Source organism: Ammospiza caudacuta, chromosome Z, assembly GCF_027887145.1.
Source record: "Ammospiza caudacuta isolate bAmmCau1 chromosome Z, bAmmCau1.pri, whole genome shotgun sequence".
Classification (NCBI taxonomy): domain Eukaryota; kingdom Metazoa; phylum Chordata; class Aves; order Passeriformes; family Passerellidae; genus Ammospiza; species Ammospiza caudacuta.
In genome coordinates this window covers 26,258,014-26,279,756 of record NC_080632.1, presented here as the reverse complement: position 1 = coordinate 26,279,756, position 21,743 = coordinate 26,258,014, and the positions used below count along the sequence as shown (strand labels likewise).

Sequence of the window (21,743 nt, the reverse complement as noted above, 5' to 3'; positions counted from 1 at the left end):
GAGGAAAAATGCATGGGGAAAATCTCTGTCTAAAAACCAAATGCATTGATAGAAATTAGTAGGTATTATATTTGAAACTGGTATTTCTTCATATTTTTGATAAATGTTCAAGCTAACCATTTGCAAATCATAGAAACACTGAGGCTATTAAAGACCTAAGGCACTGAAAGAATCAGAGGACACAAAAAATCCATCAACTCTTACTAAATCCAAACCCTCTTCGCAGCAGTAAATTGAGTACTGTTACATTGTTTCTCTCAGCTATTGAATCTTCCCTAGACAAATCATGACTAGCTATTCTTAGGTACCAGATACTGGACCTGCCAAATCATTTATTTGCTTCTGCATAGCTATTCTTCTGTTATTTTATTATGCAACAATATTTATCCAACTACTCCGTTGCAAATAGACATGAGAGGCTTTTCACCTCCAGCTCTTCTGGAAGAAAGGTAAAAAGCTAGCAGTAGACAGGAGAAAAGCAAGTGTAACTGTATAATTTAAGAAAAAAAATAATTACTAGAATTACATTAGTATTTGGATGTACAAGTTATTTTGCTTCTTTTGCAGCTGAGTGCCCACATCTGAGCTTTCACAATGAATGCACTAACTCATTTGTAATATTTGGCACAGAAAAAATATTTGAACATTGTACTACAAAATGTACTACTTGATCAAAACCAGCAATATTTTATATTTTTCAACAGTATGTTTAGCAATCATTAAAATAAGAAGAAAACCATTAGAAAACAATACTTACACAAATACAATGTCCCCTCTCTTTGAATATGCAGGGATAGCACTGGCAATTGTTGCAAATCCATATGAGTATATAATAGCTTCCTCTGTCCTCATGAATTTTGCTAGCCGTTCTTCTAATTCTAAGTGCACATCTATTTGAGAGAAAAATCAAAAATCTATTAGATAGCTAGCTTGTTTTCACTTAAAAAAATCTGTCATTACTTTTAGAAATCATCTAATTGAAGCAAACAGAACATTTATGTGCAGGAATAGTATTAAAACAAGTAACTTCCCAAATCCTGGTTGCAACCATTCCAGCTTCACTTAAACTGACAAGTCACTTCTTATTAATCACAGGTTTTGACAGATCTGAAAATATTTATGCAACATGTTTCTCTAATGTTCTTACACCAAAGTTGTTAAAATTGTGACTACTTGTGACTACATCAAAAATGATGCAGCGTTCTTGGACTGCGACTAGAGAGCGCAGTTAGTACAGTCAGGAAACAAATTATGTAATTTATAGCAATTGATGAGGTCCTGTTGGCAAACCATCAGTCCTTCCAAGCTGATGCTTCCCCTATATAAACACAGCTATCATTATAACAGAATACTGCTCTTGTCAGGCTACAAGTCATAAACAATTTCCCGAACACACTCTAGCCCATTGAAAAGGTCACACCTCCAAGCCAGAGATTATTCAGCCTTAAGATACATTGACCCAATCAAACACACACCATTTCCCAAACCAATTTGGTCAAAGTGACGCATATCAAAAATGAAAATATTAAAAATTGTAATACCACATGGTGATTGGATTGCAGCAGAAAGTTAACCACAACATTAAGTATTCTGCCTAAGCAAAATAACCTGTATCAGACAAACTGTTATTATCATTGTCTAACACTATTGCTACTATCTGCTTCTGCTAGCAATAGACAGATAATTATGCCTTTTGTCAACTGGAAATAAATAAGATCAAATGCAAACAGAGATCATTACTGTGTGATTTGAAAGACCACTCGTGGGCAAGTGTTTCCTTTTTGCAATTACTGGAAGTTTACTGAAACTAAAATCAAATAAAGCAACATCAGTTATATGTACAGATTCTTCCAATAGACTGTGGGGCATAGTTATCAGTGTTGGCTCTTTCTGAGCAGACACCAACAGAAAGGGTGCAGAAAGGAAGGATATCGTATAAATCCAAATTTTGCCATACTAAACATATCTAGCATAATCTTTCCCCAAAAGGACACAGCCGTCTGACGTATTTATTAATTAAAGGAAAGGGTATTTATTCAAAAACAACAGCCTCCAATCACAGCAAAAACAATTTTATCCATAGCATGCAAAATATAAATCCTCAGCAATCCGTTCCTAATGTTTACCTGGGCATTAAAAAATGGACCAGAAAGAAATTGTTTTTCCCACTGCTTTTAAATGAAAACAGTTAACCACTCATTATTTGGAACTTTTCTTTTGCACTCTATTATTTTGATACACAAGATATACCAAATGTTCAGGGATATCTAGAATAGCCTTTCCTCTCCAAAGACTTCAGAAGGAGGATTCTGACTGGAATTCTCATCTTCTTTCTGACTGAGATTGCAAATAGTCCATTTCCAGAATATTTGCGTCTTTTTCTTGTGTCATTTCTACATGGACTTCAGAATCAATAAACAATCTTCAATCAGGCTTCCAAACAGGTGGGATGACTTTTGATTTATTGAAAGAAAAGTCCAACAAAGATCACCAATAACAAAATTTTGAAAAAAACACATTGGCCACAAAGCATTTAAAATACGGAATATAGACAACATTCAATCCAAAGTGTTTCTTTTTGAAGCCTTATCAGTAGAGAATAAAAAAATTAGGGGAAATAAGAACTGAACTACTATTTTTGAGTGGTCAGCTATTGATACCTAATGAAGAAAAATGTTTTGAGGGACCACTTACACAATTTAAGTGAAAAAGATGACAAGACAACCACTGCTCAAAATCAGAACTTGCATCCTTTTCACTGAGCCTTACTCAGGAACAATCACCATTACCCTAAGCAAGGTCTAGGCAAAAAACAGTGGGCAAAACAAGTATTGTCAGGAAGGGCAGTTCACGAATATATTCAGGTTTGTGCTAAAGAAAAGAGTTTTGCAAACCTAAGTAAATTTTGCCAAGGGCAAGAATACGTAAGTTCAAAATGACATGCACTTGGCCTATCATTACATAAGGGTATGAATGCTTTGTTTAACCATGAGGTTGAAAAGTGCTAAAACAATATTAAGGTTTCATCATGATAAAATACAAATACTATCTGACTGTCCTTTATTGCAATGATTTGCTTTAGTCTGATTACTCCGCTTTGATTGGCTTAGCCTAAACAAAACTGCAAACACCACATGAAGTACATTTGCACAGAGGGAGACAACACTGACACAGCTTTCTGTGCAATTATGAAATGTTAATAAAGCTAATATTGTTAATAACTGTCATGAAATGCCTGTTTAATGCCTGTTTAGTGTATGCTCACGTGGAAGTCAAAAAGAAAAGAAATGAGAATTAGGGAGATAATACCCACAAATATGCAGGTGTATGTAAACGTACAAATATTTCATGCTCGTTACAGGATAAAGGCACAGATACATATTTCAGGGATACAAGACAAAATAAAAAATGTCTTACAAGGGACTCACTAAATCTGTTTATTACCTTCAAAGTGGCATAGATATGAAGAACCAAATCTCCATTCAAAATAAATTACAACACAGTATCTACATTTCAAATACAGAACTCTAATATTTGTATGAAATATCATCTCCAAAGAGGGGATAAATCTGAGCAGTAACAACAAACAACCATCAGTTAATTTCCATATAGGAATGTAAGAGGAAACTATGTATAGTTTTGCACAGAACATGACCCATTTACCAAAGTCCCAGTACATGAAAAAATGTGTGAAATGTTTAAGGCACACAATGATACAAAAAATGACACAATGATGTTTCTTCTCATAGATTCATAATCCTGCCATACTAAATGTTTAAAGTTAGGTGAAAATAGGAAGACAATTTCAGATTGAACAAGCAGAGCAAGAGTCTGTCTACCATTTAAAATGGAGCCTCCATGATTTTTTATGTAAATGATGATACCTCAAATGGACGAGTATAATATCACTTCTTCTCTACTGATGTGAAGTAGTAATGCCATAGATTAGATTCCTTGCTTTGTGAAATGGAGCACTTACTGAAAAAATTCAGGAGCCAATGAATAGCAAAAGCTATAGTTAACGTTTTACGTTAAGCCCTCCAAAAAAGGCAGGAAACAACCCGAAGAATCTCTCACTTATCAGAAAAAAAATCGAATTTAACCTGTCTGCTTCAAACAATTAATAGAAACAAACTAACTGAAAGATTTCATAAAATTTAAAATCAGCTTGGATTCAAAAGGTGATTATTATTCCACAAGGTTTTTTGAGCACTTGACTGTTTTGGAGGGAAGGGAAAGGCCTATGTGAATTCCAACAGACCACTGCTGAACAGTGATCACTGAGGGAATCTAGTTTCCTATAAGCTCTTTCTGTACTAATCAGTGGGCCACCAGTATACTAATTAGAAACAAATTGTGGTTCTAAGCTAATGAACAATTTCTTAGATTGATATCAAGATTCAACCCTGTTCTGATAGATAGACTTATACCATATCAAATTAGGCATAGCAACTAATTGATCACTTATGGAACTAGTCTAACTAACCAAGAAAAGCTCAAGCTTGTCTTGAATTCAAATCAAGGCTACAGGAAGCTAACTCTATGAAATAATTTGAGTATAGACACCCTCTGAATTCCATCATCTCTGGGGAGAGACTAAAAAGTTCACAAAATGCACCGATGGTTTAAGCTCGTAACTGTGCAGCAATTAATGTATAACTCTTTGGTTTACATGCAATATTTAAAAATATAAGTGCCAGTGAAGAACTATGTCCAGAACCCATTACTTAAGAACTTGCAACTTCTTAAAAAGAACCAAAAAAACCCTTTCCTTAGTAACACCTGCACAGGTTATCAGTAGAGGAAACTTCATCCTGGCTACAGAGAAGCGGTCGCAGTAGTTATCGCAGAAATCAGACTGCCCCCTTGTGGTGCCCGTAGAAAGTTAAATTAGCGCTTACATTTACACTTCCAGTCACTGTGAATTAATAAATTCTAACAGGTTTATTTTCTCTTTCTACTATGGTTACCAGAACTAGAAAAGATTATAAAATTTGCAATTCTTTTCAAAGACCAGCATTAGAAAGAGTAAGAAAAGAGATAAAATAATAAGAAACAAAGCCAGAAAGAATAAACGCTGCTAATCCTCAACTACAGTAAAATATGTGTTAGAGAACAACTGTTCTTTAGAGCAACAGGAATAACTTTTTGCTTATATATTGGACTATTTTGGCTGACTTACCAAACTAGTCTGAATATCTTTAAAGGCAGATCAAAGAAAGTTACTCACCAAAAGTACCATAGAATCCTCTGGGTCCACAAGTGCCAACACCATATTTCTTCAGAGAAGCCTGAGCTGCACTCTTTGATAGGAAAAAATTACGTGAAATGTTTCTACATTAGTTTTCCTATACACTTTACACTGACAATTTGACACTAATGTACAGAGATGACTTTTTGTATCATGTAAGATGACCCGCTTCACAGAAAGTACAATAATGTACTGAATTCTGTAACTAATTTCACCTCAAAACTACTTTAGATGACTGTTTAAGCAGCACTCATTCTAATATTTAAGGACATTAAATACTAATCTAACTTGATAATCAACTAGGTGAGCAGTAAGTACACCAGATTAAACTTCAGTAAAAACAAAACTTGACTAGCACAACATTATGAGATTTATAATCTTACTTCCCGCTTTAGCAGTATATGTTATTGATGAAGTTCAAGCTTTCAGTATTCTTTATCCAGAAATAACATACGAAGTAAAAGAGGAATAATCACACAAATAGAATAACTGGAAGGAAGAACTCACCTTAACTTTTTCATTATTCAAAAGTCCAAGGAAGTTAAATGATGCAAAGTTTATACATTCCTTGCCATTAACAGTGATTATGTGGGTGGGAGGACTGAAAAAAAAATTACAGACCTATTGTTATGAATGAAGAGTAGTCATTTTCATAAACGGTTAATACAGGAGTTCTGTTTTCAACAATAGAAGGCACACAGGTTTTTCAAGATTCCCTCTTTCTACGACTTCTGTTGCAGATGCCAAACAGTATTTAAGTTCAATGTCCAGACACAAATATACTCAACAAAACCTATATTCCTGTAATTTAATAAAAAAACTGTAAATAGTTTCTTGAGATATTTAATGATTCCTTGTTGAAAACTTAATTCATAGAAAGATGACCCCTGAAGAGATACATAAAACTTCTCTTCTAAAAGCAAAGCGATATCTATATTCAAGAAGTACTAAAAATGAAAAGGATATCTCATTGCTCTTACTTCCAAATGAAAAATTAATTCAAAATCAGTGGTTATGTCATAAAGCAACCCCATAATACCTATCTTCTACTGATATGGCTATTGAAATATAGGCAGTAGCTGTAAGCAGGTGAAACTATTGTATTAGCTATCATCTCAAGTTTCAAATTCGGTTTTATCTATCATGTAATCAGGAAACAGAGAAAGTCTGAAAACACACACTACTAGCAAATGAACAAGAGTGTAATATACATGAAGCAAAGGGCAAAAAATTTCTGCCCTAAAAAAATTGTGATTTGGGTAAACAAAAACAAACAAAAAAATTGGAATAAGTAAAATATTAATCCCTTTAAATACAAGCATCATATCTGTGTACTGTGTTCTATAAGCAAACCTGTTTTGGCAATTATACACATCAATACATCAATACAATAAGTTTAAAAATTTCCATTAATCACTTGAAGCGTTAAGAAGTCTCAAATCTAAGCCAAATACAAACTCCTATGTCTGTCTGCCCACTTCTATACCTGCTGTCAAATATTACAGATGAGATTCCATGCTATTCCTCAGACACAGTAATTTCCACAAGCTTTTCCCGTGTGGAAAATTAGCATTGGGCAATTTTCTTCATCAAAATTAAACAGGGCCACTCTAATTTCAAATGTCTGTGCACAGCTGTTCCAAATCTGGTGGCTGACAATATTTCAATGGGTACATTTGGTGTGCAGAGCAAATAACTTTTAAGTCCAAGCTATTCACTGCAAGTTAAGAAAAACTCTGAACTGCCTGAACTTCACTTTAAAAACTCCATGATCTTGTGTTATATCTGTTCACTTGACAAAATTCAGCACGTGTTGCTTCAACTAAACAATTGCAAAAGTTTACTACACAGCTATACAAAGCTTTCTACTAACACAGTGCACGTTCATCTTTTAAATGCTGAACGTGTCCCCACAAAGGAGCTGTCCTGCATTACAGCAGTGCATCTTCTGCACAGTAGTAGCATGATAGAAATGTGCAGCAAACTGTCTTGGGGAACTGACTGCCATTAAAAATATACCTGGATCTGTTCCTATGTCTAGCTCATCAATGAGCCGTACCAAAGTCTGGATGTCCTAATGAGTGAAATCGTTTCACAGATGTTCACCAGAGCAGACCTGTACATATATATACATTTCGTCACTAACATGAGATTCAGTATATTCCCAGCATACTATCAAATTTGGTAAATTTACAACAATTTCCCTCACAGCTCCATCTCTCAAGCCTAGAAAACACACCAATATTCACCAATAACTTGGCTGTTATAAAGCCATAGCCCTCATGAAAACTTGGCCACCCCTTTCTATCAGAATTTTACCCCAACTTCTAAAGAAACAATAACAAAAATATAAATGGAAAAGGGTATTTCAGTGAATAATTTATATAATATATAATCATACATAAAGCATTGATATTGACCGCATCATAAACCCTGCCTTACAACTAGAGTAAGTCTTTGGAAAAGGAAAACTCCGAATAATTTCTTTTTTTATCTTTGCATGTGTTTCCCTTCCCCTAGTGTAACAGCATTAGGTATCATAGTTAGGAACAACAGTTATGAGATACTGAATGATCCAGCTTAAACAGTAAATTAAAATATCATTTCAAGCTATATTCAAAGAATATGCAAGCTACTCCTTTAGAAATCTTTTAAGGACTGAGAACATGTCCACTATTCTTGGGCCTGTCACTTAAATGCTTCATATATTGAAAAAATCAGCCACAGAAGAAAAAGTTATGAAGGTATTGATGATGTGACTTCTACTTTAAAGCAGAAGAATTAGCATGAAAATTTTTCAGATGTATTGTTCTACTAAACAGATTTACATTTTCTGAGTGAGATCTCATACAACTAAGCTATTTTGCATGGATTAGTTCTGAGAAAGGCTACCACAGGGAGTAAGTAATTTCCGAACTGCTGAAAGCTGTTGTGGGTGCCTTCTTCAGCATTGGTTCAAGATGGATCACTTTTATGATTAGGACATGTCTGAGGTTTTGGCTTTCCTCTTCATTTGGCAACATTACTTGACTATGCAAAAGGAGAATATGAATGCAGGGTACAAAATGCACAGCCTGCTGAGGGAGGAGAAAATCTGCCTTACACACACAGCAAGTCAAAATTTTTACTGAAATACTTCATTTTTTTGTAGTGCTTATGAGCTTTTATAATCCCTAAATATTACCGTAAACACACAGTATTTTAAAGAAAAATGAGAGCTGTGAGGCAGTAGAACAGGCTGCCCAGAGAAGCTGTGGATGCTCCATCCCTGAAAGTGTTCAAGACCGGACCGGTTGGGGCTTGGAGCAACCTGGTTTAGTGGAAGGTGTCCAAATGGCAACAGTAGAAATGAGATAACCTTTAAAGGCTCCTTCAAATATAAACTGGTTTATGATTAGGATTTTTGTATATCATCACTCATTATAGACATTAAGACATGAAAAGAATTGAAAGAAGACTACCTCAATATATAGAGTCTCCCTAAAATACTAGTAAAAAAAAGGAGAAATGCTCTTGATCATCTTGATATGAAATCTGAATTATTTTTCTTCCTATATTAACTCTGGAACATGTTTTAACTTTACAGTCAAAGCTACAGTCTACAGCTGTTGAGCAACTTGTGGGGAAGTAGTCAGTTGGCAGCTTAAATATTACAAGACAAATGTCAAGTTTTCCCCATAGCCACTGTTGAGTTTAATAGCCACAACAGATTAACATTCTGTCACAATATATTTCCTAGCTATAAGCACTAGAAAGTTCTAATAATTTAAACACTTCCTGAATCACTCTAAAAGATATATTTGTTCTATTTTTTTAAACAGTCAACACTTCCTTTAGCTCTACAGTACAGCTTGTTTCAAAATTCTGAAAAATAACAGAAGAATTGTTCACATCACAGTTAATTAAAACAGGCATCACTTTTCCATGGCACTTCTCTGTGGTAGTGGAATCATCAAAAAGGACCTCACTATGACACTAAATTATTTCAAATCATTAGTGTAAATAGAAGGATATTACGAATTCTTACAAAGTAAAAGCTAGTGATGAGCAAATCTGAAGATTGTAAAAAGAAGCTTCAAAGCAATTTCTGAAATAATGTGACTCTTGCTTAAGTCATCAGACATTTTAAAAGCCTTGTAACACATGAAAGCAACACCGAGCCATAAATTTCCTCACAAAACAGCTTTACCAGACAGCATTTCCTACTCTGATTGTCCAAAGAAAAACAGCTTTTCATTAAGTGTGTGCAGGGCTTGGGGTAGAGTAAATTTTCTTAACAATGACTGCTGGTATGGGGCTGTGTTTTGGATTTGTGCTGAACAGAGGGTTGATAATATAGAGATGACTTTGTTATTGCTGAGTATGGGCTTACACACAGGGCCAAGGCCTATTCTACTTTTCATACAGCCATGCTAGCATGGAAGTTAGAGGTGTATGGGAGTTTGGGAGGAGACACGGCCAGGACAAAGTGACCAAAGGGTCCATCCACACGACATGCTCAGTATATAAAGTGGGGGAAAGAAGGAGGAAGGAGGGCACGTTTGGAGTGATGTCATTTGTGTTCCCAAGTAACTGTTATACGTGATGGGGCCTCCCTGCTGTCCCGGAGATGAACACCTGCCTGCCCATGGGAAGCACTGGATGAATTCCTTGTTTAGCTTTGCTTGTTTGCATGGCTTTTGCTTTCCCTGTAAAACTCTTCATCTCAATTCATGACCCTTCAAATTCTCTACCCAGTCCCACCGATGGGGAAGTGAGTGGCTGCATGGGGTTTGGCTGTTAGCTGGGGTTAAACCAAAGAAAAGTGCCAAGTGGCTACAGACAAAGTTCTTTAAAGTGATTAGTGAATATGTAAAAAAGTAGTATCCACCTTTGCAGGTCTAAGTCTATGTTTTCAGGAAATATGAAACAAATTAATGCAAAACAATAGAGAACCACAATGAAGGCAAAGATACAACATTCCTTTTCTCACCCCCAATACTGGGAAAAAAAAAACCAAACCAAAGACAACATTTAAACTAAGAAAGATTTTCTTAGTAAATACTCTTGATAATGTTACAAACCCAAGACGTCTTCAGAGACAAATTCAGTCCTGCTCTCTCAAAGTGCAATTCATTTATTAAAGGTTTTAAGGATATGGAGATGCTTAATGAGCAATATGCTGCTGAATACGGATATCAAGTATTTGAGTCGAAATAAGTAAACAGAATTTATTTTGGTTATATTTACCCTGAAACAATGTTGTAATTGAGAGCTGGGTGATCTTTTGGCACAGGAGGTACAAGAGGCTCTGGCTGCCATTCCTCAATCAACTCTTCTTTTTCCTGATCAGGAGACAAGAAATACTGTTTGAGAAGGGATTCCCCTAGAAAATATATTATGCATTAATAAGCAGTTGATAACAATTGTATTCAAAATAATGTATACTAGTACACGCCATCTTTCTGAGACACTTAAAATTGGTATTACCTCAGAATCTTTATATGCGAGGCCCACAATTATGAAAACAGAAAGGGCATAAGATATAAAGAAACAGACCAGATGTGTCTGTGTATTAAAGATCTTACACTATAACCAAGAGATGAGATACTAACATGACATCCCTGCCAAATTTTAATCAATACTGTTCTATTCAATCTGTTAAATATGAAAATTCTCCTCTACAGTTTATGCAACTGAATATGAATTACATAAAAATTTTATATAGATTGCCTCAATTTACATTCTCAAGTCTTCAACAGTGCTGTTTCAAGAATAATGGCATAAAAATATTTAGCAAAGTAACAAATATGTGAGAAGGAGAAAAGCTGTCAAATGCTCAAGTAAAGGTAACAACAACTACTAAATCACATATTCTACACCTAACCATGGAGGAATACTGAGGTCACATTAATTTTCAAAGTAGTACCTAAATTCAGGTTAATCTTAGAGTGGAACCATAACCATAGCCCAAGAAAGAAAATTACATCTTCACAACATTAGTGGGCATCTCTGTACCATATTACTGTCTGGGTGGAAAATAAAAAACCAAAGACATAATTTTACACCAAGGGTGCTAATCCACCACATTGCAAGCCAGCAGCTGCTACTCTGCAGTCTTCTGCCATCCAAACCTTCCTGTTTCTTGTGCTAGCAGAAGCAGTTAAAAAAAAGCAGACAAAAGCCTCATTCAGATCCAGATGAAAACTAAGTCAGCAAAAGCAGGACGGGATATATATCTAAACTAGAACCCACAAGAGTCTCAATCCCAACCTAGACTATTGGGATGCTATTGGGAAAACACACCCTGTGTTGCAGTTGCCCAGCAGTATCTTACACCTTTCCAAAAGAGCTCAAAAATACCTCTCACAATCAAAAAGCAGGACGTATGTTCATGCAGCCTTCACTCTGCTCCTGCAGTAGCTGTCAAAAGGCCCCAAATCCCTAATGTACAGTGTCTGTAGAATCAAGAGTTTTGCATTCATTTTGGAGCAGAGGGTTGTTGGCTGGTGTTGTGTTTCATTTTGGTTTGGGGTTTTAGCAGGGGAGATTTATTGGGTTTTGTTTTTATTAGGCAGCAGAATAAATCAGGTGAGAAGTGGGTGCAGCCTGCCTGTCAGTTATGGAAGAATAAATAAGAGCTTTATTTGACATCAAATGCCTTAGAGAGAAAGACTTCAGGTCTTTCAGGACTATGTGGTATTTCTTCTGTTTGGGACCTGAACACAGAACATTTTAACAGCTTTAAGGCAGAGCAGGCAACATAAAATTCATTTTCTTCAAAGAAAGCAGAATTAAAAGCGTGTAGGCATGTATTTAGCTTTTTTCATTAAAGTCAAATTTTTGAGCTAAGTGTGCAAAATATCATCAAACAGCTTAGCTGTTGAGGACACAAGCTCAATTAAAATACTTCTGTCAAGGAGTTTAGCAGAAAGAAAAAAAGGTATGTACAGATGGACACTGCAACTACAATAAATTAGCACATTCCAATTACAGTTAAGATCTATGAACATAAAGATAATAAGCAATTCCTAATTAGTATTTCTATCCCCCACTCACATTCATTTCTAAGAAGTTTCTACTCTTCCCTTTAAAATCTTTGCTGCACACAAACTGAACAGCACAGGTTACAAGCCACAGATGAGATATAGCAACATCCTAATTTTTCTCTTCTACTGTATATTCTCTTAGAATATACAGGAGAAATGTAATTGTCCTTTCAAATAACACCATTTCATTAATTCTAGCTCACATTTGTTCTCCTCATCCATTACACAGCATTTTGCTTTTTCATGGACATAGACAAACATTTGCATACTCACATCTTATGTCATCTGTTTCCACTAGCTCTTAGCAGAGATGGGGACTGGAGACATTGATGATTAAAATACGCATTGCTCTCAATCTAAACAAGCCCCACAAGGGTTTGCAGTGCTGACTAGCCACTGCAAACCCTTTCCTCCTTCCATTCACCAAATACCTCACTACACTGGCCTGCCCTTCTCACTGTTCACGATAAACACGGCCATCTTCCTTTCAACAAAAAGACAGGGCAGAAGCAGACTTTCATGTAGCAACCTAACATCAGAGTACTTTTATCTTTTACCTCCTAAACAGATAAAATTTCACACCAATATAATAAATAAAAGTTAATTTTCAAACATAGAGAGAAACTATCTTTTAAATTCACATTGTAATGTCCTCAATATGTATTTGATTTGCATATTTCTCCTTAGTTTGTTGCACTGAAAACATTCACCTGATGAAGAGAATGAACTCAAAACTTTGTTTCCACTTTCTTGGACTGCAGTGTACGTGAACTCATCCCCCAACTTTTCCTCTTGCCCTTTTATAATTACTTTTAATTTGTATAAGCAATAAATAAAATATACATAACATTATAAATTGTATATATTTTATTTTATAGCTAATACATAACAAACATGAAAATATAATCTCTAAAATGCTCATAACTATATCGTATAAATTACAATATACATACCTTTTTATACATTTAGCTTTAGGCTTTCTGACTCTCTGAACCCTAACCATAATGGAAGCTTGGTGCAGAAGCTGAAGTCCTCACCTCCATGGGTGTCCCATATTAGAACCGTGTGGAGGCAACAATGTTGGTACCTTGCTGTGATCTCCTAGGCATGGCTTTTCCAGCCCCAGTATCCCTTGGACTCTGAACTTTCTGGCTCTCTGAAGCCTAATCCTACATGCAGTAGAATCCTGAATTCATTTGTGCACATTTACACATAAAAATATCTAGAATCTGCTTTTCTAAATACACACAGATACCCACCCATACATATACAATGGTTTTGGGTGGTTGCATTCTACTGTGGATTTTACTTTTTAATTGCCATATACCTTGGGTAAGGAAAATATTAGGGTGTAAACACATTCAACCCAAATTATTTAAAAAAGTTTCCTTGTTTACCCACGTTCTTAAGAAAACGTAGCAATTCTGTTTATGAAAACAGTTCTTAGCTAGCATTAGTGTTCTGAAACTATATCACACATACATAATCTACATTAATATCAAAATATTAATAAAACTTTTTATTTACTGGTCCTCAAATAAGTCTTTAATTTCACAGTATTCCTAGACTCATGTTACCTAATGGGATAAACTGGCACAAATAATGGGCGTGCCAGTTAGAAATTTCTTTCTTTCAAAGTATTTATGTATGCCCATACATAAGAGAAATTGTACCTACTTACGGAGTCTCAGCTCAGAATTACTGAAAACCTTAACAAAAGCAGACTACTTCTGCTATTCCCTATAGAACAACATCTGATTAGTCTATGCTGGACCTGCAAAACACCTCTCAAGGTCAATGTATTTCTCAGCCACACATTAAACATTTGTCTCCAATTTTCCAGCCTCCTGACTAGTATCACTCAAATAAAATGCATCCCACACTACTACTGCAATTATTAGTGGAAATTCTAAAACCAAAGAAAAAAACTATTCCTTCCATTTGCAAATGGGAAGATGTGACTCTTAGTACTTCAGAGATTTTGAGAGAAAAGCTCAGTAACATCACCATTTATTGCAGAGTGAAAGACAAACAGACCTGCAGGACAACCTTCCTTTCACACATAGCTAAATGCTGCCATGCAAACTTCTACAGCCCACTCCAGTCCTCATTGTCACTTTGTCACTTTCTACACATTTTACTTTGTGTGAAAGCCCATAAGAATCTATGTCTAGCACCCTGTATAGCCATAGACTTATGTATGTTTCCTAAAACACTGAACTATCAGGAACTTACAGTATCAAAGAAACACTCCACCTTTTAATTAAAGATTTGGGAGATAATGTTTTCTAAAAGAAGCAGTAGGAATACTTACAAACTCTATTACCAAAGCATAAGAGTTGGCCAGTTGAAAGGTGATTTCTGCACTGGATTTCACAGTACTCTTGCTACACATTTAACTGAGCCTAGAATCCACCATCAGGGTGGATTTCTTCATGATTTTAGAAGCATGACTCCTAAGTGCACTAGGTTGCACAATATATAATTTCCTTCTTGCTCCCCAGGACTGACTTGTCCTAACAGACCACTAAGATGGCTGTGCAGTAATTGTATTCTTTAATATTTATTACGTGGAGCCAGCTCTGTTCTGGCAGCATTCCCAAAAATAACTCACAAAGAAACTTCCAGTACCATTACATGAGTGGCTGGCACAAAAGTAGTGTGTGCTCTACCACCTGAGCAGGCCTGTCTCCAGTGGCTATACCTGAGTAAGCTGGTATTTCTTTCCAGTGTGGTAAAGACTGGACACCACAGCATGACTCAAACTAGAAGGAGACAGAAAGCAAACCAGTAGCAGTCTCCTTGCTGAACAGCTGGCATGCTTCTACATGTACATGAACACACACACAGAAGTCTGGCTTTATGGATCCTGTATTGTATGAACCAGACTGGACTGGGTCTGGCTGTGATGGTGGGAATTTCCTTCATAGCAGCTCACACAGTGCTGCTATGTTGGTATGTCTTTTACCAAAACAATGTTGGTAAAAGACTAAAGTTCTATTTCTTGCTGAACAGCCTTTGCACAGTCCACACTCTCTTCCCACAGTGAACAGAGTGGTGCATGCCTGAGAGATTGTGAAAGAACAAAATCAGGTTTGTACTAATAAAAAATAGATTTCATACTGTATGATGTCACACAGCAATAAAAAGGAGAAGAGAGGCTTTAAGGAATTTAGTCACCTTTTGTTTGGGAACTGTCCGATATTGGTCCACCCACTGGAGGTGGTGAGTGCGACATTACTTGTCTTGTTTTCTGTCTTCTTACACTTTCCTTTGCTTATTAAATAATTCTACATTCACTCACAAATTTTCTTGCTTTTACTCTTCCTTTGCTTTGTGAGCAGCGTTCAAGCCGACTGGGGTTAATCCACAACACAGACTAGTGCAGATTTAGCGCCAATTAGGTGCAGATTTTTCATTAAGTTTAAGGAGAAGGCATGTCTCTCTCTGTGTTCACAGCTATTCCCCTACACAAAATACATGAGCTCTCTTCCCAAAACTGTAGATGAAGAAATGGAATCATTCTGTGACTCTGATATATCAGTTTGCTTAATTCCTTCAACTGTAGAAGATGTATTCACACTATTGACACTACTGCATTTATGCTTATGTTCACTGAACCTGTAGACAAGACTTTCCCTTCCAAATACAGTTCTTCCTAAAGCAACCACTACTTCCATCATCAAAGATCAGTGATAGAGTCTGCTACTCTAACTTGCACTGTCTTCGGGGCTAGCCAACTTGAACACAGGATCAGAACAAAGAGCATTTCACCCATGCTTTTTTTTTTTTTTTGCCATCAAGATAAAGGTAACGAGCCAGTGGTGTCTAACAGTCAAACCCTTCACTCCAATACGGGTCACAGCACTCTGTAACTTTTTGCGTCTGTAATCTGCAGTGTGAATCAATGTATCTAGACTATATACAAGGTAATTCTTGATGCCCGGTTGCATTTTACTAGTATTCACATTCCTTTTCACCCTTTAACCTCAGAAAAGTTTTTATAAGTCTCAACAAAATGATGACAACAGTAACATATTTGCATGCTTCTATTTTTCAGAAAGCCTGTTAACAGCTGTCCTTACAGAGAATTTTAATACTAATACTATGGATAAATGTCATCCTGCAAAAGTAAGGTTATTCAAGCTTAAGCCATTTCCACATTTTTCCTCCTGACACCTTTCTAAACCCTTTCTTCCACTGTAGCAGACTGGCTACATGTGCAGTCTCCCAGTTGTTTACTGCCCTCAGTTAAACAGACACAGAAAAATTTTCTTCCCCACACAGCACTATTAGAGATTTGTCTGCGTTCTTTCCTCAGCTTCAGCAAAATGGTCAGTCATGAATTAAGAAGATGACCTGCAACTGCATGATAAAATCCAAGAAGCATATAGAGATATATGAGCCAATTTCTTACTTTGTAAGGAAAAGACAGGTTTCATCTTTTTGGGATCACCAATTATCCTAGAGTTGCAAAGAGCCTTTTCCTGCCTTCTACTGCAGAGAGAATGACTTAAAACCAAAAAAAAAGTATCCTCCAAAATACTAGAAATTAGTACTATCTGATGCACAAAAACTCAAGTAGATGAACTATACTAGTTTCTGGATGGACAATCTGGGCTTACATTAAGGCAGCAGCATGTCTTCCTAGATGATATGAGCACTCAGCGTTTCACCACACTGGAGCTCCCTTTGCATTCATTCCTCCTCTGTATTCTTATCACAGATGGCAAACTTCAAGTATCCCATGATCAATTCAAACTCTTCCATGCACAAAACTGAACCAGCCACTGTTGACTCCTGCTTAGTTCACTTCCTGTCTCCAGTCGTAGAAGCATTTGGGTTGGAAAGGTCATAAAGCCCATCTAATTCCAATATCCTTGCCATTGGTAGGGACAATTTCCACTAGACCAGGTTGCTCAGAGCCCCATGCAATTCAGCTTTAAGCACCTTCCAAGGATAGGGGGCACCCAACACTTACTTGGGCAATCTGTGCCAGTGCCTCACCATGCCCACAGTAAAGAATGCCTTCCTAGTATCTAATCTAAACTTGCCACTTTGAAGTCATTCCCCCTTGTACTATCACTACATACTCCTGTAAATAGCATCCCTCTGTCTTTCCTGTAGGTCCCTTCAGGAGCTGGAAGGCTGCACTTAGGTCATCCCTAAGCCTTCTCTTTTGCAGGCTATCAATCCCAAATAATTCTCTCAGCATTTTCTCATAATAGAGGTGCTTCATCCCTCTCATCATCTTGGTGGCCCCCTCTGGACTAACTCCCACAGTTCCATGTCCTCCCTGTGCTGGGAGCCCAGAGCTGGATGCAGGTTCCAGGTGGGCTCTCCCCAGAGCAGAGCAGAGGGGCAGAATCCCCTCCCTCCCCTGCTGCCCACGCTGCTCTGGATGCAGCCCAGGACACGTTTGGCTCTCTGGGCTGGGAGTGCCCATGGCTGGCTCATGTCCAGCCTCTCACCCACCAGCACCCACAAGCCCTTCTCACAGGGCTGCTCTGCATCTGCTCATCCCCAGCCTGTGCTGGTACCAGAGGTTGCTCTGACCCAGGTGCAGCACCTTGCACTTTGCCTTATTAAACCTCATGAAACTCCCATGGACCCACTTTTTGTCTTGTTCCCTCGAGTGTGTCAGCCACAGCACTCAGCTTGGTGTCATGTGCAAAATTGCTGAGAGTGCACTTGATCCCATCATCTAAGCCATTAACTAAGATCTTAAATTAATTAAGATATTAATTGAGATATTAAATAACGGTGATGCCAGTACAGATTCCTGAGGGACACCTCCTGTCACTGATGTCCATTGGGACTCAGAGACAACGGCCGCTACCCTTGGGGTGAGACGGTTGAACCACTTTCATATCCACCTGCCATCACATCCATTTCTCTCCAATTTACAGAGAAGGATGTCAAGGGGGACCAAGTCAAAGGCTTTACACAAATCCAGGTAAATGACACCTGTCCACCTTCTGTTGTTCACCAATGGACTCACTCCATCACAGAGAGGCTACTAGGTTGGTCAGGCAAGACTTGCCCTTGGTGAAGCCATGCCGGCTGTCTCAAGAAATACCTGGTGAAGTGTTCTTCATAACGCTCTAACCTCGTTTAATAACTGCTCTCCAAATGAGGACTCTGCCTGCAGTTTTGCTTACAATTATAGACTTGTGCCTACAGTCCTTGCATCATCCTGTTCATTAATGAATTACACTAAGTGCAAATCCTTAATGCGCATCATTAGTGAGAATAAGATCAAAAAGCATGCAAACACATGATATAGATAGGAATTGCATATATCCATAAATATCTTTCACAAACTTTCTGTAGTATCATGAAGAAATTTCAGTATTTTATCCTATTTATAAGGGATATCACTACTCTGAAACTAGTCCAGGGACATCTTCAAAACAAACTTTATTCATTTGTGATAGTCTACAGCCAGAAGTCAAGAAGAAATTCCAGTCTTCACAAGTACGGCCTTTTTATTTTCTCAGGATGACATTGCAAAAGAAGAAAACTGCTGCTAAACTACAAATTTTGTGGAACCCACTGTAAACTCTCAGAGTTATTACTCATAGACACCACATATACAGCTTGAGCATTTTCCTACCATCTACAATTTTACAGTTCATTTTGCTTGGTGGGCATTTTTAACATAGCTCTTTCATTTTTAAAATAAAGCCCTCCATTGAGTAGAGCTAATGACAGCTTTTCATAGCTTAAGAGTCATTGTCATGTCAGTTTTCTTATTTCTCGGACTCTCAAACACAGTGCTACTTTAAAAGCACAAACTGACACGTTTAAGCAACAAGCAGTTCCCAAGTCCAAAGTAAGCTTACCCTTGGAAGTTAAGAAAAAAAAGCAGGACCATTTATAATGCAGCATTGGTTCAACACCTAATACATCAATTGCTACAAACTGTTTCTCTAAAGAGAAATACTTTTTCATCATACCTTAAGTGTTAGATCTGATCGCTCTTGAAGTTTATATGTCTTGGAGAAAAGAAGTCTGATTATCCATAGTATTAGAATGCCTTCTAAAATGAGATGGTAAGCTGGAGCCTGAAAACAAAAGTACAAAAATTAGTCTAGAGAGAATTCTATTTGAAGCAGACACAATACAACCATTTTGTCCCTACTAGCAGACCCAGATAAAACCCAAAGCTGATCATCAGCTGATATATTTCTAAATCAGTAAAAATTTTAACTATATGAAAGTGGAATGTTTTTCAACTATTACTTGTAGCTATTAATTCAAGTTTGAATAGATTTAGTCTGTTGTTCAAGGCCATTAAGTCATACAGGTTGCACCAGCCAGCACCTGTGAAGACAGGCAGCCTGCAAAACAAGCAGAAGTATCCTGAGAGCCTGAAAGTCTGTGTGATCCATACAAAGCCACTACAAATCTCCATTTCTGTAACCTACAGTCCACCAGCAGGGACAGCCAGTATTTACAAGGAAAGACAATTCTGTTCTTATAGGCAGCTTCAGTCAGTTTTCCAGGCACTTTGATCAGGTTTAAAACAACTGAGCTCAAACAGCTTTGTCCTTATGTCCTTTACTCTCTTGTGTGGACACAAAGTCTGGGAACACACAAAGCAAACCAGAGGTGATGCAAGTTAAAGTTATCCTCTTTCAGTGTTTGGGGGACAAAAACCAGTGTACTCTAGCGGCACAGCTAGTTTGAAGTAGATGTGAAGATTAATGATGAGTTTAGTTATTCCATTTCAGAAAGGCTCCTGTCTATTATTTTTAAGACACTAAAAGTGCACACAAACGAGCACACTCCTTCTTCAAGTCAGGGGAATTGCTCCCACACATCAACATTTTTGGAGGTATCTGACCTGCCAACAAAGCAGAACTCACCATACATCCAGAAACTAAAGTAAATTGGATGCAAGCTTTTAAAACCAGTAAAGAGTCCTATGGCATATTAAACAGCAAATAACAAATGCTACCTATTGCAGAGTACGTTTCTGTTTACTAAACATATTAAGAATACGTACATAACACGTATGACAGGACATCTAAAGAACATACATTATACTCCCACTGAAGTCTCTGTGCTTTTCAGTGCCTACAATTATCCTAGATTCAGTGCACTAGAGCATGCTACCTGCTCCATTAGCCAAGCACTTCTATATTTGGACTGCAAATCTTGCATACACTCTTTAAAAGTTACCACCCTTTGAAAAAAGGAAGGAACACAAAAACACCGCCTATCATCAGGACATCCTTTTTAACATCACGAAACAAAGCCTGGGTACAACCACGCACAGCTGATGTTTTCCAGGAGGGAACTGAAGCCCAAACATTTAAACGCCGTTTCTTCCTTTGCAAACGACATTTCTAAGTTACAAACCTTGACCCCAGTAAAATCCTGTGAACCTTAAGGCTTCATGCTCTGCTACACGCCCTAAACGTCGTTTTATAAAACTAGAAACTAAAACTAGAAACAAGACGTGCGTGTATATTTCCAATATACAGCCGTGGCGCACTCACACATACCCACGATTCAGCGAGCGCAGCCCGACCCCGCAGCACCGACCCGCACCCAGCTCCCGATTCACCACCCAGCACCGCCCACCGCCGCCGTTCCCGGGGCAGCTCCGGCGGCACCTCCCCGCTCCCTGCGCCCCAAGCCATCCTCAGGCCGCCCCGCTCGGGGCGCCTGCCCGGCCGCACCTCGTAAAAAGCCTGGACCATCTCCACCAGCACCCACTGCTGCCCCACGCCCGCCGCCGCCATGGCCGCGCCGCCGCTTCCGCCTCTCCGCCCACGCGCGCCGGGGCGGGCCCGGCGGGGCGCAGAGCGCCCCCTTGCGGGCGGCGCGGCCCCCGCTGCCCTCAGGGGAGCGGCGCCTGTGGGGCTCCGTGCGCGGCCTTCCCCTGCGCGTCCCGGGCCGCGGGATATTGCCCCCATACCGCTCCAACCTGCTGTGTCCTGTGGAGAGCTTCGTCAGGGAGCGAGGCTGCATCAGAGAATCACTAACTCTCAGAATCGGTCACATTGGAAGGGACCACAGCCGGTCATCTGGTCCAACCTCCCTGTTCAAGCTGAGCCATCCCAGAGCGTGGGATTGTGTCCAGACAGTTCTTGGATCTCTCCAATAAGGGCGGCTCCACAACTTCTTTGTGCAGCCTGTTCCAGTGCACAGTAAAGTTTTCACATCCAGGTGGAAATTCCTGTGTTACAGTTTCCTCTGTAACATTGCCTCCCGTCCTGTTGCTCAGCGCCTCTGAGAACAGCCTGACTCCATTCCCTTTCTGTCACCCTCTTTAAACACTTATATACATAGATGCACCCTTCAGTGTTGACTAAACAAAATTAGCTACAAATTGGACTTGCCTAAGAAGATGAACATGGATATATTAATATGTACTTCCTCACCACATTTCATGCCTGGTTGAACTTGCTGGAGTTAGCTTGGTGCTGCTTCCTCCACACACACAGGCTTCC

At 38.2% G+C, this 21,743-nt stretch overlaps 1 protein-coding gene across 1 annotated transcript in view; it reads right to left on the bottom strand.

Annotated features, from left to right (window-relative positions):
- Window positions 1–21,054, bottom strand: part of SPTLC1 (serine palmitoyltransferase long chain base subunit 1) — a 35,047-nt gene extending 13,993 nt beyond the window's left edge. Inside the window, exons 1-6 of the mRNA XM_058823280.1 lie at window positions 20,970–21,054; window positions 19,239–19,346; window positions 10,481–10,575; window positions 5,759–5,852; window positions 5,231–5,303; window positions 758–890 (exon numbers count right to left, since the gene is read on the bottom strand). Coding sequence (XP_058679263.1) covers window positions 758–890; window positions 5,231–5,303; window positions 5,759–5,852; window positions 10,481–10,575; window positions 19,239–19,346; window positions 20,970–21,032 — 566 coding nt within the window. The 5' untranslated portion in view covers window positions 21,033–21,054. The remainder of the gene's footprint in view (window positions 1–757; window positions 891–5,230; window positions 5,304–5,758; window positions 5,853–10,480; window positions 10,576–19,238; window positions 19,347–20,969) is intronic.
- Window positions 21,055–21,743: the final 689 nt, after the last annotated feature.